This window comes from Malaclemys terrapin, chromosome 10, assembly GCF_027887155.1.
Source record: "Malaclemys terrapin pileata isolate rMalTer1 chromosome 10, rMalTer1.hap1, whole genome shotgun sequence".
Classification (NCBI taxonomy): Eukaryota; Metazoa; Chordata; order Testudines; family Emydidae; genus Malaclemys; species Malaclemys terrapin.
Window position 1 is genome coordinate 52,582,603 of NC_071514.1, and position 17,911 is coordinate 52,600,513.

General features: G+C 45.0%; 1 protein-coding gene across 1 annotated transcript in view; it reads right to left on the reverse strand.

Moving 5' to 3' along the window:
• The window catches only part of DNAAF8 (dynein axonemal assembly factor 8), a 152,035-nt gene that overhangs the window by 130,408 nt on the left and 3,716 nt on the right, over positions 1-17,911 (reverse strand). The window contains exons 3-6 of the mRNA XM_054043183.1: positions 15,420-15,533; positions 14,091-14,207; positions 7,938-8,040; positions 600-741 (exon numbers count right to left, since the gene is read on the reverse strand). Coding sequence (XP_053899158.1) covers positions 600-741; positions 7,938-8,040; positions 14,091-14,207; positions 15,420-15,533 — 476 coding nt within the window. The remainder of the gene's footprint in view (positions 1-599; positions 742-7,937; positions 8,041-14,090; positions 14,208-15,419; positions 15,534-17,911) is intronic.

Consider the following 17,911-nt stretch of genomic DNA (forward strand, 5'->3'; position numbering starts at 1 on the left):
ATCTAGAGCTGGTCATTGTGGATTGAGTCAGCAAGGGGGTTGCTCACTTAAGGCCTGAGCCAGCACCCATGGAAGTCAATGGGAATCTTGACTTCAATGGGCACCTGATTGGGACCTTGTTACCACATGGCTGCACTGGGGTAGTTGGGGCACCGGTGAGTAGATTCAGATCATTCCGCTTTGGATTTTCAAAGGACCCTAATGGAGTTAGATGCCTAAATCCCATTGAATTCAATGCGAGTTAGGTACCTAACTCTCCTAGGGGCCTTTGCCAATCCCACCCTTTGAGTGTGACAGGCTCTATGAGCCCTTCACTGTTGCACAGATTGGCTGCATGCATCACAACCTTTTTCAATGGATTGGCCTGGGTAACTCTTGTTAGCTTTTCTTTTCAACACTACCATAAACACATGCAATTCCTCACCTTAAGAAAATAAAAATACTATGCCACATTCCTACTGTGCTATTAAATTCCTGCAAGGTACAGGGCTATGGAAAGGCACCCAAGTGAAATCATTAATTCCCATACATTCTTACTACAGTCCCAACCATAATCACCCAGTATGTGCAAAAATTAACTCCTAGAGAGCAGGACCTACTTCTGATCTCCTTGGTGTTCTTGAAAGTGAGCAAGTGTTGCCAATGGCTTCCTGTGGCGTGGAGACAATGCCTTGGACTGCTTGGCACACAACTCTTCTAGCTTTTCCATGAGTCTACTTTGGGATCTAGCAATCAAGGCCTCTATGGATCAACAGAGATGACAGAGAACTATTTACTACAGTCTTGCTGTTGTAAGAAGAGCCTCCAACTTCCCCTTTTGTGCCTTATCACTTTCTCTATGGAGTGTCACAGACACAGGAGTGGTAAGGAGTGTATTGCTAGGTAGCTGCAGTCAAAATCTGGTTTCACTTCAAAACCAGGCCAATAGTTTAATTTTTAAATAAACTTAAAAAAAAACTATGTGTAAGGTTCTAATGGTCTATCCTTCCTTTGCTCCTGACTGCCACCACTCAGCTTGTGCCACTACATTCCCTGGAAGCTGGCCTCTGGAGTGCTGATATAGCATGACAGGACAGATAAATAGGACCAGATTCATCAGGGAATATAAAGGAACATAAACCAGTTTAATTTACACCTTCTTCTGCCTCCTTGTCAAGCCATTTACACTGACCTACAGTCCCTTAGGTCAGTGTAAAGAAATGTAACTTACACCCATTTACCCTTCCACTTGGAATTTGGGCTATGGCATCCAGTAGGAAAGGCAGGATGGACTGTTACAATATTAATTGAAGAAGACTTAGAGAGGTAAACAGCAGGGAGACAGGACAGGGAGAAGGTAAAATTGGGGAGAGGAGAACTGATGGTATTTACTTGACTCCCTGAAAATATTCCCTGTAAGGAATAACATACCCACAGTTAGGGACCCACCCTGCTTGTTTCAGAGAGTGGAGCACAGAAACCTAACATGCCATTCTTCAAATATATAAGATTTTACACAAAATCCTACATTAAAAGAACACTAAGGTTGCAAAGTCAAGCACTCAAACGTTGAAAAATTCCAAAATTATGACTGACTATGCAATTTTAATTCAGCCCCGTTGTGCATATGCCTTATGAGACAGCCTTTAGTGACATGATCACGTTACTTTTTTTACAGGACCCCTGCCTCATTCAGCAATTGCAGGGAAAGTTCTATTAAGCACATGAAGTCAGGGATTACGGCATGCTCAGTCACACTGTGGGGATGGTGCATGCGCAGTATGCAGGAGTGGTGAGGAAATGGAGCATACCTAGCAAAGTTGGAATCTTCAGAGAATTTAGCGGCCAAACTCTAACAAGTCTCTACTGAGCATATGCAAATTGAAATTTTTCAAAGGCTTAGTCAAATTTGGCTGATGTTCTCTGGGACAGCAAAAGACATCCCTAACACCAGAGGGAGCCTCCCTCCAAATTTCAAGTCCTTGCTCCAAAGCATGGAAGTTCCAGTGCTTCTCAACAAAACAACTGCAAGAAATTTTTTTTAAACACAAACAAAACATATTTTCCCTAATCTCGTTCTTGGCAGCAGCTTAACCTTTTTTGATGAAATTAAAAAAAAAAAAAAAAAAAGAAAGAAAGAAATGTAGCCTAAGGCAAACCCCCAGCATGGGAAATTTCAGCCCAAATGCTTAAAGTCTGACAAAATTATAAATAACTGAAAACAGGGTCTTTTAATAGAAAACATCAGGCAACATTAACTACAGTGGCACTACCAGCTCCGTCTGTATTAGTAAGTTGCAATAATCAACCCTGAATGTCACAAATACATAGATCACCAAGATGGGTCTGAGTCTGACAGTATGTGGAGCAATCTTCTGGCCCAGTGGCAGATGGAAGTGTGCTGTTTTTTGTTGCCATGATTGGGTACTAATGTAACCTACTAAAACAAACACTTAGGGTATATCTACACTACACACTAAGCCTGAGAACCGGGTCCAGCAATTGTAAACCCAGCTTTACGATGCAGTATGGACACTCAAGCATGGGCTTGGAAACACCTAGTCCCACAAACCTGGGTTTACAATGCAGTTTAGACATACTCAATGATTCTGCATTAGCAATCCCAGGAGGGCACCTCCACAGCTATTTCCAAGTGATGTAAATAACAACTTCACTGCAGAATCTTCAAACAGAGATTTCAGCCCTGGGTTTCAAAGTGCAGTGGCCTAGCCCTGCGACTCCTCTCTTTGGATTTAGGTTTAATGATGAAGAACAGAAAGGGAATGATCCTGAGATGCAAGTGGAACTGCAACAGAAGAAACTGAATTTGTCTGAACTGCTCTCTTCATCTGTGAAGGGCAATGACACAATGAAAACTACAACTCAAAGTCTAATCAATGCACAAACCATTAGGTTGAGAGGTCTGGAGAGGGTGGAAACAGACAAGTGGGTCCCCCAAATGCTTAACCTTGAGATTTCTGCTGATTCTATTTACAGCAAGAGAGCACTGTATGTATTAAAGCAGCTGGATGCTAGCACTTACAGAACAATCATGTTTGAGGTCATGAACAATGCAGATAAGGGTCACATCTTAAATTATAGACCTATACAGTTATCCTCTTCCCATATTTTTAGTTCAGTTATTCAGGCAAAATGCTTTTTCCTCCTCCTCACCCTGAGAAGGATATCAATTTAACGTAACCAGAGCCTCCATTTTCTTTCCTACTAAGCTTTAGCTTTGCAATGGCATAAGAAGTACCTTTTCTAAATTCCTTTTGGAGGAACAATAATTTATGGTTCATTTGCAGACCTTAGGCCAGATCTACAAGGTACTTAGGCATATAAAGAAGCAGATAGGTGCTTTTCTCAATCCCACTAAGCACCTACCTGAAACGGATGCCTAATTCTTATTTGCTTTCAATAGAAGTTAGGCGCCTAACTCACACAGGTGCCTAACTCACACTTAGGTACTTGTTAGACACCTAGGGAGATTATCTGCATCTTTAAACACCTAAATACCTTTGCAAATCTGCCCGCTTGCAAATGGTGCTGGACGGTACAGAAACTTAAGGGCCCACAAGAATGATTCAATCAATCTTTCAAAAAAATAAAAATAAAAAATCAGACACCTTAAAGTTTGGAATGGAGAGGGTTTTGTTTTTTAATTGTTTCTGACACTTTTTAAAATTTTTAAAATGCCCCTAAGCAGCACTGTGTGCCAGGTCACAACACCCAGAGCAGGGAACCATGCCCAGTCCTGCAGGACAGGAGCCGCTGCTAAGCGGGGAGCGTGGGGTGAGCTTGTTTTCCAATCCCTGCCTCCCCCCACCTGTAGGCCTGCAACCCACCATTTGGGAAACACTGCTAACAAAATATTCCAGTTAAAATTCCCAACGAAATGTAAAAACCTCAAGTAACAGAAATATTATCAGCAGGAGTGGCACCTATCACCTCCTGGTTAGTGTGGAGGGGATATATTCGCCCTAGACTCTAAAGTTATGGTAACCTGACAGTTATGTGCCGTTGTTATAATAGGCGCCTTTAGAGAAAGTGTGTCAGAGCAATTGGTGGTGTGAGTTGTCATAGCTCCATGGAAGCTGATGGAGCTATGTTGATTTACACCAGTTAAGGACCAACTGGGCCAATAGGTTTCTCTTTTAAGATAATTAACAAGCTGGTTCTAGGCTGGCATCAAGAAAACTAACCTTTCACCTGCTACTATTTTTCATGTTGCTCCAAAAGGCCATAGCTGTTAGGAGTGAGTATAAATGAGCATACAGAGTAGGGGGACACAGAGGGAGTGTGATCGTGCTCCCCCTAGGAGATAATGGACACCCTAGTCCTAAAACAATTGCTACTGTGTTGGGTATGGACTGGGGCCCTCCCCCCCGGAGGGAAAAGGAAAGGTTCCCCAAAGAAGGGAACGGAGACCCCTAGACAGAGAAGCCCTAGTCAGGAAGAGGAGCAGGGTCCTTGGAGAAGCGAACACTGAAACCCTAGACAACAAAGCCCAGATAGGGTAGAAAGAGAGGGAGGAGGTGTGGGGGAGATGGCCAGCCCAAGCCCCTTAGTGGGAGAAAAGGGGCAACTGGAGCTCCCCACAATGCAACTCCCAGGAGAGGAGACGTGGACTCCACTTGGTGTCTTGGGAGAACCCGAGGCCCAGGGTGTCCTGGAGAAAGTCGTGATGGAGCCCGACCCCCTACCAGAAGAAAAGGAGATAAAGGTGAAGGGACGCCCACAGGGGTGCGACTGGTGTGCAGATCTGTGGGTGGTGGCAGAGCTATAGGGGCATCTACCCCCCACAGTGTACTTTCTGCAGGGGGGAGGGGGAGGAAGGAACCCCACAAAAAGGATGCTGGGGATCACCCAGAAGAAGGGGCGAGACTCCCTGAGCCAAATCCTACCGATAAGGGGCAGAGAGGATGAGGAAGGACGAACCTGGCAGTTCATAAGTGGGGGAGGTGTGTGCAGGGTGCTGACTAAGAAACTTTGAGCCAGGCCTCTATCACACCAGCTCCAATCAAGAAAGGGGAATTGGAGCTGGCTGAGTAAGCGTGAGTGGCGAATGAGGAACAGCTGCCGGCCACGTTAGCCAGGGCTACATAAAAGCTAGCAGGAAAGAAGGAAAGGGAGAAGCCAGGGAGTTGGAGCTCCTCCCTGCTGGCTGCAGGAGTTAGCAGTCCCTGGGGCTGTGATACTGAAGTTGTTTGTAACTAGAAGGTGATGGGAAAGTAGACTGAAATAAAGAGCATGGGTGATTGCACCAACGCAGAGGTCTCTGGCTGGTTTGTGGGTGCAGCAGGGGCAGAAACTAGAGGGACCCAGCTACACTTGTTACATCTGCAAAGAGTTTGGATCCCTTGAACAGTAGGTCTTCAACTGTCGACTGTACTGGTTTTGGGAATCCCGACAGATGGAGCCAGGAAGCCTTCCTCATAACCACTAGGGTCGCTATTGATCTTGCTGCTGAATCTGCAGAGTCAAGAGCAGCCTGGAGTTGTTCTTCCTCTTCAGCCCCCTGTTCTGAAGTTTCAAGTGGTCCCTGTGCTGTTGATAAGGGGGACTGGCTGTGTGCTAGCTCTGGGAAGGATGGCAGATCTATGTTGTGGTGGTGGATATGCTGTCCATTGGCTCCAAAATGGCCATTGGGGTGGGAAAGACACAGGCGGCATCCAGGGATGCCCATACCAGGGTTGGTTCTGAAGGTCCGCCAGGCAGGTCTTGCACGGAGGGGCAGGCGTGGTGGGAACAGCCACAGGGGAGGAATGTTGTGGAGAGTGTATGACAGTATCATCTCCATCTTCATCCTTGCTCGAGAATTGTGGAGCAGAAATAGGTGGAGAGCTGGGTTGACTAGGTACTGTGAGAACTGTTGGTGCCAAGGATGGGAGATTCCAGTATAGAGGAAACGGTGAGGTCTTTTTGGTGTAGGAATTGTTGCAAAGCGGATGCCATCGGTGTAGTAGGAATCGGTACCAGATGCTGAAACCTGCCAGTCAGTGCCGATGTGTGACTGGAGTGTGCAATGTCTGTACTTGGCAGTGCCATCAGCTGTGGGGGTGCTGAGTGTTTAGTCATCTCTGGCGGTACCACAGCCTGCGGTTTCATTTTCCCCTTGGTGCCTGTGTCCAAGCTCAGCCACTTGGCAACTTTCGTTTTCTTGGTACCAATGGTGCCAGAGGGTCCTGTTGTTTCGGCCATTGGAATGGTTGATGCAGTTGGTCCTGAGAGTTTGCCGCTAGAGGAATGCCTTTTCTTAGCCAACTCCAGAGTCGGGGTCGTGGTACCCCGTTTTTTTGCCGCCTCCTTGGTGGGTTGATCGGAAGCCTGGGCCGTGGAAGAAGGGCCCTTGTCAGAGGCTGTAGTCTGATCTCTGGCCAGGGGTGTGTATCTCAGGCTCAGACGCCGGACGGAGAGACTTCTCCATGAGGAGAAGTTTAAGTTGAAGATCTCTCGCCTTCTTGGTGTGGGCTTCGAGGTTGTGACAGTGAGAGCACTTCGCTGTCTCAGCGAGACACATATATCGCAGGACACACAGAGATATAGAAAGCCTGCAGGTAAGGCAGCATTTGAACCCTGGGGAGCCAGGCATGCCCCTTAGGGAACGTACTCTCCCCATAAGGGAGGTATGAATACTGTGCTACAGTGGTAAAAACAGAAACCTACAGTCCTATGAGGAAATTTTTTTTTCTTTTGAGAAAACAAAAGGACAGGGATAAAATAATAAAGATAACTAATCTAACTAGAAGAAAACCTAAAAGCTAGGGGAAACTATGCTACTCAGAAAGCTGAGAGGTGCTGCTAGTTGCTCCAACTCGAGCCAATCGCAGTAGAGAAGGAACTGAGGGAGGGCTGGTCGCACAGTGCCAGTTAATCCTCTGAAGCAGTGCAAGACGGCGACCGTGTATGTGTGACCCAGCCGGACACTGCTACAATAAATCTCTGATTGCAAGCACAGGGGTGCACAAACACCTAAAGTGGAACACCCATAGGGACATCACTCAAAGAACTACTCCAATTTCCAGTGACACTAAGTGTTTAAATGGCACTTACCAATTGATTGTATTTAGCTGTATCCCATGGGCCTACTACCCACCTTTACTCCCCAAGCATAGGGCCTGGTACCTTCTCAGAGTTTAGACACCTGATCCAATTTGGGCCTGGGTATTAAGTAAGAGGGCCTGTTTTCCATGTCTTCCAGCATGCCATAGCCCCAAGAGGGAATTCCCATCTCCCTAGGCAGCTAATGTATGGGGAACAGAAGGTGCTAGCTGGGTGCTCATGCTACTCCTTTCCAAAGGCTAAAATCTACCCAGATCTGCTGAAGTTGCACTGCAGGGGAAGTGGGAAGCTGAAGGATGACACTGCACAGTTGCTCCTAGAGACCTCCATCCTGTAGTTCTGGAGTGGGCAAGAAGGAGCAAGTCATAATTGATACACTACTTCTCCTTTAAAAAGCAGCAGGTGCCCCAGGAAATGTGTTGCACACTGTCCAGCTGCCTGAAAACACATATATATAACCACAACTCCTAGGCAATATGGCCCCACGTGGGATGGGCAGAAGTTAGCAGAGACATGACCCCAGTCTATAGGCTCAGTGGGACAAATTCAGCCTTGGTGTGTTTCTGTTTCAATCAATAGGCTTAGACCAGGGCTGCATCTGGCCCAGTACCTTTGACACCGAATAAGGAAGGAATTGTTCATTCTCAGAACATGGCCGGCTAAGAAGCAATGGTCTCACAGTAAAGGAAAGTTTAGGTTAGAAATAAAAATTCTTAAGTGCAGGAGAAGTTAAGCAGAGGGATAGATGTTCAAGGCACCATCAATGTAGACAGGCAAGGGGAAGTTAGAGAGAATGACATAGGCGAGAAGAGATGTCAGTTCTGGTGTGCCCTACTCTGAGTGGATTGTTTTTACACAGTTTCAGCTAGTTAACATTGGTTTTGTAATGTTACTATGATCCTTTGAAGGAAGAGCAGGCTCCTCTGAGTGAGTTCTACTGTCTTTCTGCTCCTCCAGGTCCTCAAGAATCTTGTCTAGATCCCACTTCTCGATATCCTGAAAGAATAAAACCAATGGTGAGGGAAAATTCATCCCCAAGAGGTTATTACAAAGATAAAAATCACAAAGGCCTATACTCTATGGGATAAGTTCTCCTGAGTACCTTCACCATGCAGAAGTACCTGAATGCATGAACAGCATATGGACACCTGCCTTCCTGAACTCCACCAGTGTCATGTTCCTGTCATTCCCCAAAAGAAGACCCTGTACTCCACTGGACACATGGGTTCTTCAGGATGGACCTACAAAACTGGATATGGCTATCTAGAAGAGGGAAGCTACTGCCTGGTGCCTCCCATTGCCTGCATTCCACTGTGATGACTGAACAGATCTGATGTGACCAAGTGCAGCCTAAGTGCTAAGAGAGCCTAGCTGGAGAGACTGATGCTCAACATAAGAGTGGAGGAGCTTCCTGCCCTATCTGAAGAAGCTGCTGAGTCTGGGATGGATGCGGTAATATGGACTGAATCAGCACCTCCTCAGGTCAGAAATACAAGACCCATCCCTCTAATATCCACATGACATCCCCCTCTGCTTACTGTCCCCCAACCTATAACTCGGTTCCAACAGCTAATCACATGCTGGAGTCCCTTCCTAACACCTGGTCCCTCATTCCCTCTCATGTCCATCAGCAACACCAGATCCAGCCCAAGTCTCAGTGAAATATTAACACCATGTTTCCTATCAGATAATGCATCTATCCCACTTCACACACCCACTTCTGCAGGGGGCTCCTCCTTTCAGGATCACTGACCCCTATAAAAATAGACTAGGAAAAAATCATGACTGCGGAGAGACAGTCAGGTGGATCAGGCCATCTTTTCTTCCAAGAGAAAGGATACAGAGCCTGATCCTAAGAGGTGCTGAGCACTTGTAACTTCCACTGATTTCAAAGGGAACTGTGGATCCTCAGCAACTTTCAGGATGAGGCATGTAGCCCCCTCCCTTGGTTTTCTCCCTGTTTTACGTTACTTAAAGGCAGATGGGTTCCTGACCTAGAAACATTATTTCTACATCACAGCCAGCAGCAAGCTGGGTCTCAGAATTGGCTGTCCAATAAGAAATTGGGATGACCTCAAATTATTCATCACCAAATATAATTAGCTATGTGCACTCTTCCCACAGTTCAGGTTGGAGAGGAGCTAGCTACTTGGAGCCAGAGGAGGAAGTTAGCAAAGCAGCAGGCCAGGCAGACCACCATCCTCTTCCTCTCCTTTTCAGTGAGGAGAGAGAGTTTTCAACTGCAACCTTAGATCAAATGTGCTGGTCAACCAATGCACCCAGAAGTTGTAAGTAGAGACCTGCAGCTTGGCAAGCAAACACTAAAGCCCAAAGGTGCCTAAACACCTATGAGGATCTGGGCCGAAATATTTACATACCCCTTCTTCAGACCAGGTTTGTGTTTTCCTGGGCTGCTAGACAGTAGGTTGTTTCCCAGCATGCAAACAGCCATCCCGGGTCTGCGCTGGAATTCATGGGATATCAGTGGTTCACTGAAGTTCAACATTCACAGCTCTTTACTTTATATACTGAGGAGAAACACCATCTGGTGGCTAAATATCAGGAAATGTCAGAATTTACCGACTCCTCTCAAAGCCTTCCCTGGGCTTAAAAATGCAAATACCAAAATACCCAACCTGCCCACAATGCTCGCTTTATTATATAACTTGTCATTTACAGAGAGCTTTTCATACAGAAGGCGTCTGTCCTGACTGTGACTTAAGGCACAACATTAATTAAAAATATACCCGCCTAAAGTAAAGACACTAGGCCTGGATCCTTCATTACGATCTACATGGGTACACCACTGCATCCATCCTATTGATATCAATGTGTGCCACTTGAGCATAATGAATTGCAGGATCCTAGACTAAATTGTATTTAAACTAATATATAAAAGAAGCCAAAAGCTGACTACTCCCTAATTATAAAACCAGGTCAGTATTTTGGAGACCCAACTTAGGTAACTATTTTTGAAAATTTTGTCCTTATACAGTTACTCGTTTATGGCATAAGAACATACTAATGCCCATTCTGTGTCAGACCAATGGTCCATCTAGCCCAGTATCCTGTCTTCCGACAGTGGCCAATACCAGGTGCTTCAGAGGGAATGAACAGAACAGGCAATCATTGAGTGATCCATCCCCCGTTATCCAGTCCCAGCTTCTGACAATCAGAGGATAGGGACACCCAGAGCATGGGGTTATATACCTTACCATCTTGGCTAATAGCCATTGATAGACCTATCCTTCATGAACTTATCTAATTCTGTTTTGAATTCGGTTATAGTTTTGGCCTTCACAACATCCCCTGACAACGAATTCCACAGGTTGACTGTGTGTTGTATGAAGTACTGCACTTCCTTGTTTGTTTTAAACCTGCTGCCTATTAATTTAATTAGGTGACCCCTAGGTCTTGTGTAATGTGAAGGGATAAATTACACTTCCTTATTCACTTTCTCCATATCCTTCATGATTTTATAGACCACTATCCGACCCTTTTCAGCATCTCTTTTCCACGCTAAAAAGGCCCAGTCTTTTTAATCTCTCCTCATATGGAAGCTGTTCCTTACCCCTATCATTTTTATTGCCCTTCTCTGTACCTTTTCTAATACTAATCATCTTTTTTTAGATGGGCTGACCAGAACTGCATGCAGTATTCAAGGTGTGGGCATACCATGGATTTATATAGTGACATTAGGATATTTTCTGTCATTTTATCTACCCTTTCCTAATGGTTCCTAACATTCTGTTAGCTTTTTTGACAGCCTGCACACTGAGTAGATGTTTTCAGAGAACTATCCACAATGACGCCAAGATCTCTTTCTGGAGTGGTAACAACTAATTTAAATCTTATTTTGTATGAGTAACAGGATCAGGCACTTAACAAAAAAGAACTTGCATACTGATTTTTCTCCTCCACTGAAACATTTTCAAATTTCATTTTTTAGTAAAAACATATCTGTCCAGCCCATAAAAATAATAGCATCAGGACAATGACTATTTAAAAATATTGATTTCACTTTGAAAAGGAAGTTGGCTTTCAGTTACATTGTAACTGCATTGCAATTACACCACACATACTAATTAGCTTCATTCTAATATTGCAGGTTGCTGCTAAAAGTCTGGTTAAGGACAAAAGTCTGATGATGGCTACAAACTGAAACTTGTGTCAGTGATATGAAGCTAGTCATGGCTCAGCAGCTCCTAGTGAGAATTCTTGCTCTGGAAAGAGTGAGGAGCATCTCTCAAGAGGGAGTGACAGACAGACAATGGAGGTTATTATAATGAGAACTGTGTTAGATGTCAGCACTGATACAGTTTTACCAAAGGATCTCAGTGAAAGCTCTGAATTTACATATTTGCTGTAATTATGGTGTAATTGGCAACCAGCTTCTTTTTAAATGATAATGCTAAATAAATATAAACACTGATCTATCATGTACATAATTATATTGTCAGGTCGACTCCCGCACATCCTTACTCACATGAGCAAAGACTACTATAGGGTGTCCTATAAGGCCCGGCAGCAAAGGAGCTAAGGGTTTGCAGGATTTGACTGATAATAAAAGAGATGACTTGTGAAAAAGTCAGTCTATTAGATATGCCTCTTTAAGTGAGTTACTATGGCCCCAAACCAAAGCACAGATTTAATTTTAAGCATGAGTAGTTCCATTGACTTCAATGGGGCTTCTCATGATTAAAGTGAGGCACGAACTTAACTACCTTTTAGGAGCTGGCGATTAAATAGGGACTTGTTTTCAAACCAGGTTGTAAACAGACAGTCACCTCCTGCACACCTCCTTGTGGCCAGGGATAGCTCTGCAACAGGATGGCCCTTCCTCAATTTTCCCCTCAAGGGCCTTCTTCAATAACTCACAAATCCTTTTGCCTTTCTCAGGTTCTCATTTATTAAATTAAATACTCAGAAGAGAAGTTCTCAAGTCCATCCGTTTACCCTCTTATCAGGTCACCCCCAGGCCTTTCATATCTGTAGTCTCACATTTCTCTGGTGGAGCCTACTTGCTCACAGTCACAGCAGCCTCTGTACTCCACTCAACTTCCCCATCTCCAAGCTTCCTGCTGCTGTTTACAGAGGAATCAGTTGATCTCTGCTTAGGTGTGCCTCCTTAGTAACTAGGGTCAGCTGATCCCAGGCTTCTACCGCTTAACACGCAAACCACCCTATTACACATGTGCATAAGCAGGGCTGGCTCCAACACTTTTGCCGCCCCAAGAAGCAGGGGCGGGGGAAAAAAAAAAAAAGAAAAGCCACGATCGGCACTTTTATTGCCACCGCTTCATTCTTCGGCGGCAGGCCCCTCGGTCCCTCTTGGAGGGAAGGATCTGCCGCCGAAGAGCGGGATGTGCCGCCCCTTTCCATTGGCTGCCCCGAGCACCTGCTTGCTGCGCTGGTGCCTGGAGCCAGCCCTATGCATAAGTTGTGTATACAAGGGCCTGATTCTGCTCTCTTACACCAAGGTAAAATCCACTGAGCCTGACTCTCCTTTCACTTACGCTGGTGCAAATCAAAAGTAACTCTACTGACATCAATGGGTTGTACTGGTGTAAAATGGATACTGAACAGAGAATTAGGTCCATTGACTTGAATGGAGCTACTCCTGAGAGCCACTGGTATGGCTAAGATCAGAATTAAGCCCAAAAATGCTTGGATAAGGTCTAAGCAGGGAATTGCTGGCTCCAGCTAGGCAGCTCAGTGCACAAAAATGCAAGTTAGTGTATACTGTGCATATGCAGTTACGGTTATGTTTTGAGAGTGCGGTTTCGATACTGATTTTTGTAAATTTGTCCTGTAAAGTTTGTGGCGTGTTGGGGAATCTGTACTTTGACCCCACTGAAGGCTCTGAACAGAAATCCAAAGGTTCTCATGGTAGTTAGCCACCAGGCAATGTATTTTAATTTATGAAATAAAGAACTGTTAATTTTCTATTGTAGCATACAGGTGGCTGTCTCATGAGTGCAACACTGATCCTGGGGAGCTGGTAGACCAGAAGAGCAGCAGCCAAGATCACGTCTCCCAGTCTGATTTCTCTCGCAGTCACCAAACAAGAAGTTTCTGTTCCACTGACATTAAAATTCCTCTCGGACAATCATATTTCATCTGCAATTCCATGACAGCAGCAGGTCACTGACCCCACTAATTAAGCTTCAAAAACTGGTACCGCAGTAAAAGAAATGGGGAAGTTCTCAACACTCTTGGTGCTACTGTCTGGCCATGACAAACATACCTCTCTTTACAATGTCAGAACTCTCTGCAACCAGACAGCTAGAAAGTTCACCACACATTGCATCCACATCAGAGATTCTGTGCTCGGTGTCCTTGGATGTGCCTGTTCTGATCAATGAGATTAACTTCCAACATGGCTTACTTGGACTGTAAACTCTTTAGGGCAGGACCTGCTTTTTTGTTCTGAGTTTGTACAACATCTAGTACAATGGGGCCCTGGCCATGACTGGAGGTCCTAGGTGCTACTGCAATATAAATTCATAATGAAATGGTGTGTGCAGAATTGGACATTCATGTCCTCTTATTGTCAATGAACATTCCGCATCTAATGTGTTGTCCACCATGCTAGACACCTAAGCAATCACTGCAGAAAACTATCCATTTGCCCCACCTACCTGCAATGAAAAGAGCATCAGCCCTCGAGGGTGTTCAGCTGAAGTGGCTCCTTGCTCATTTTCTGATTTAGTGATTCGGTCTAGATTGTCACTGATAGTCTCCAATGGTAATTTTGTTTTTAGCTCTGAATTGCCTCCATATCCAGACGGTGCCTCTAAGGTCACCTTAGAGAGAATTTTTGTTTCTATCATCTTTCGTCTATCTTCACTGTTGTTTGCATCTACAAAATATGGCCCTTTCATAGACACTACTTTATTAGTCCAAAAGCCTTCTGTTTCCCTGTCTTTTTCATTGCCCAGTTCTTTCCCTCTGAGAGTTTGATCTGTAGGATCTGCAAGGACTGCTCTCTGTTGGCTTGAAGTTTCTTCAGTCAGGTTAGCAAAAGCATGTGTCTGATCTCTTACCAATGGTACATTTTCTCTTCCCACAGCTTGGGTAACATCCATTTCTTTCTGAAGATTTGAACTTTCTAGGTCTCCATTGCAGGTCTCTCTGGAGTGTCCCACAGATTCTAATATTTGCTACAGATACAGAAAATGCACCTCAGAAGAGACAATCATTCCCCTCACCAAAGCAATAAAGAGACATACAATAAACCAAGTAGAACTGATTAGCTGATGGAGGTTCAAATTGAGTGGGCATCTAGTAACTGCCTGGGTCAGGTCTCACCCCTGAGATTTGTTACAAAACAGAATGAGATTCATTTTGTAAAAACAGTAACTTTAGGAAGTGCTGGATGCACCTGAAACCCATTTAGCCCTGTGCCTTGTTATCCTGGGTTATTGCTTACATACAGATCCCAGATCAATAAGAAAGGTGATACAAGAAGCTGGTGTCCCAAGGCCAAAATACCAGCGCTGGCCTGCTCCCCAGATAGCTTTCTATAATCAGCCAGTTTCATCACTCCAGGTGCAAAGTAATCCCTTTATCTGTGAACAGTTCTATGCCCAGATTTTAACATCATACAATTACTTCTTGATATACCCACCCTAACTATTTCCTCTCTAGTTTCTGTGTATGGAGTATGGTGATTGGAGATATTTTACACAGTGAAAGGCTTGCAAGTTAACCTGCTGCATAGCCTTACTGTTAATGCTTGGATGATATATGGCTTCACAGATCATCCTATGGGTAGGAGCTGGTCAGTGGCTGTGGAACAATTATCTATTGTAGAAAGGTTCATAGACTCAGTGTTCTACTTAACAAATCAGTGTCTCCTGCAATGCATATATCACAATTCCTGACAAGTACTCTGCTGCCTGCATCTCCACCTGTCAGCTACTACTGCCAGCATCAGCATCGAGCAGTAACTCATTCAAAACCAGGCTCATTTGATTTTGGGGATACTGAAGGGCTCCTTGGGAGAGAGCGGGACCAGGCCAGTGAGGGGAAGAAAGAGAGCCAGGTCCTTTGGGAGGGAGAGTGAGGATCCACACTACAAGCAGCTAAAGAAAGGACCCACCCTCCCAACAGACAGTGGGCAGAGAGTAAGGAGATAACCAGAGGAACTGCAAGAAGGTGGGGCAAAGAAAAGGGCCCAGATCCCAAGAATAGAGAGACAAAGTGAGACTACAAAAATAGATGAGGAATAGAGAGAGAGATGCAGACCCAAGATGAGAAAAAGGGCCCAGGCACTTATATCACGCAGTGCAACCTAAATCTGTACTGTAATATTAAGCAGCTGTACTGCCAACAACCACAGAAAATATGGCTGCAGTAGTACAGTCAGTAACCTGCATGTCTGGGTCTCCTGGAGAAAGATCTGTCAGTTCTTCCGACAAGTCAGGAATCAGATTGGGTAGATCTCGCTGGAAGATGAACAGCTCCCCATCTTCATCACAATCGGACTGCCATACAAAACAAACAAATGAAAGGAAGGGCCAGCACATTTATACAGAAGTTTCATGAGGGCATAAGTCATTTTACTTCTTTATCTCATAGTTGGCTATGGTGTTGAGGAATATCCTGCTGAGTCATGTCGTCAGTGGAGTGTCTACATCCAAAGGGTATGAGATAAACTCTCCCTTTGGTGATTTAGCACATTAACGGGCTTCAATAATAAGAGCTAGATAAAATATTGGCTACAAACCCATGCCCAGCGAGGTTAATGGCAAAAGTCTCATTGATATCAATGGGGACAAAACTAGGCAAGTATTGCAAAGCTTGAGAGGTACTGGGTATGTGCAAATCCTAGTGACTGCATCGCCCAGTGCAATATCTAGAATGTACAAGTAGAAACCATACTTTACAGCAAATGGAAGAATCAACACCCCCACATCAGGCAGGCAGGCACAAGCTTTCACTTTGCCTTTTATACCACAGTGCATATCATCTCCAGTAACTCTTTGTGCTGGCAAATCCTGACTGCCTGGTGAGATTATTTTTCCTCCCCTTGCACTGTATCAGTTTGCTCTAATCTTACTGAAATGCACATTAGGGGTGGCCAAAGTGCCCCCACTGATTGTATAACACAATCTGCCGCTGCCCTCTTCAATACAAGAACATACCACATCAAGATTACAGGTCTCAGGTGCAGTAGTGTCTCTTGTTGTGAGCAGACACGGTTCAGATCAAGATGGAGCATTGCAAGCTGTGACATGCGGTCTCGGTAGGCTGCAGTTTTGTATTAAATATAAGGGGTACTGCAATCAGCTCTACTTTATGTAAATTAAGGACCACGGTCAAACTCCAGAGAACACTTCAGTAAGATGCTTGCTCCAGATGCACAGAAACAAAGAATTTAGAGAATGTTTGTGTGTGAAAGAGACCTTGGACTGCCTTACTATGAAATTAATACATGGCACCATGGTACAAAAAGATCTTTTCAGTCATACTGTTATTAGTCATTTGTTTCAATAGCACCTAGAAGCCCTGACTGAGACAGTCCCTGCTCTAACGAGCTTACGGTCTAAATAGACATGAAAGACAAAAGGTGGGAAGGAAAACAGACACAGAGAAAGAAAGTAATTTACCCAAGATCACACAGCTTTTCGGAGACAGAACCAGGAATAGAAACCAGGTTACCCAAGTCCCAGTCCAGTGCCCTATCTCCTAGACCACATTACCTCTTATGAGTGTGATTAATGCCCAAGCTGAAAGTTCCCTCATCTGTGCTACTCACAAAATTATCTCTGTACAGGGCTGGCTCTAGAATTTTTGCCGCCCTAAGCAAAAACGATTTTGGCCGCCCCCCCGTTTTTTCTTACCCCACCCCTGACCCCTCCTCAACACCGCCCCTTACCCAAATCCCCAGCCCTGCCTCCTCCCCCAAGGCTCTCAAGCCTAGGAGGGAGGGGGAGAAGCAGCGTGCGCGCCGCGGCCACTCGGAGTCTCCCGCTCCCTCCCAGGCTCCCAAACCAGCCAGGTCACATTTTTAGGGGCGGCATTCTGGCGCCGGCCATGCCGCCCCTAAAAATGTGCCACCCCAAGCACCAGCTTGTTTTGCTGGTGCCTAGAGCCGGCCCTGTCTCTGTATCACTAAGCCACACCCTAAATCTGAATAAATAGTTTCCTTTGATGGTAAAATTATGCTTCCTTTACTGTTAAGTATGTTTGAAAACTATTATTACTTGTGTGTTCTCTAAAAATAGAGCTCTCACCTGGACAGAATCACCAATACTTACGCCAAGTCCCCACGGTCAAGGGATCACATCACAAAAGCCACTATAGTTCCTCCTTGCTGGTACTGTGCTGATTCAGGCCAGCTGCAGCCTTAAAGCAGCTTCTCCTAATTGGCCCCTTTGTACTTAATCCTTTCACTTGCTAGGCTGGGAGAGGTGAAGAAGCAATGTTCCTTCCCCTGTTGGAGTCTTCAGTTATGAGAGAGGAGGCAGACTATATACTACCTTCCTCCCAGTTAGCTGGGAGAGAGAGGATCTTTGCCCCATCCTGCACTACAAGTCTTCTGACCCCAGGCCTTTAAAGAAACAGTATGGTTCTTGCCAAGCATTAATTATTCCCCCAGGACCAACTTCTTCTCTCCCAACTGTACCTGCCCTTCCCTAAGCTTTCATCCACTCAGAAAGTCCCAGGAACATTAGGGGACACACCATGGAACAGGGCTAGATCCACAAAAGGCTTTAGGTTCCTAACATTCATTGATTTCAATGAATGGTAGGAGCCAAAATACCTTTGAGAATCTGGGCCCTAGTCCCTATTACCCTTAAAGTAGACAGTCACCCTGTTAGAAGTACTAAAGACATGCTTGGAAAATAATAATGCCACA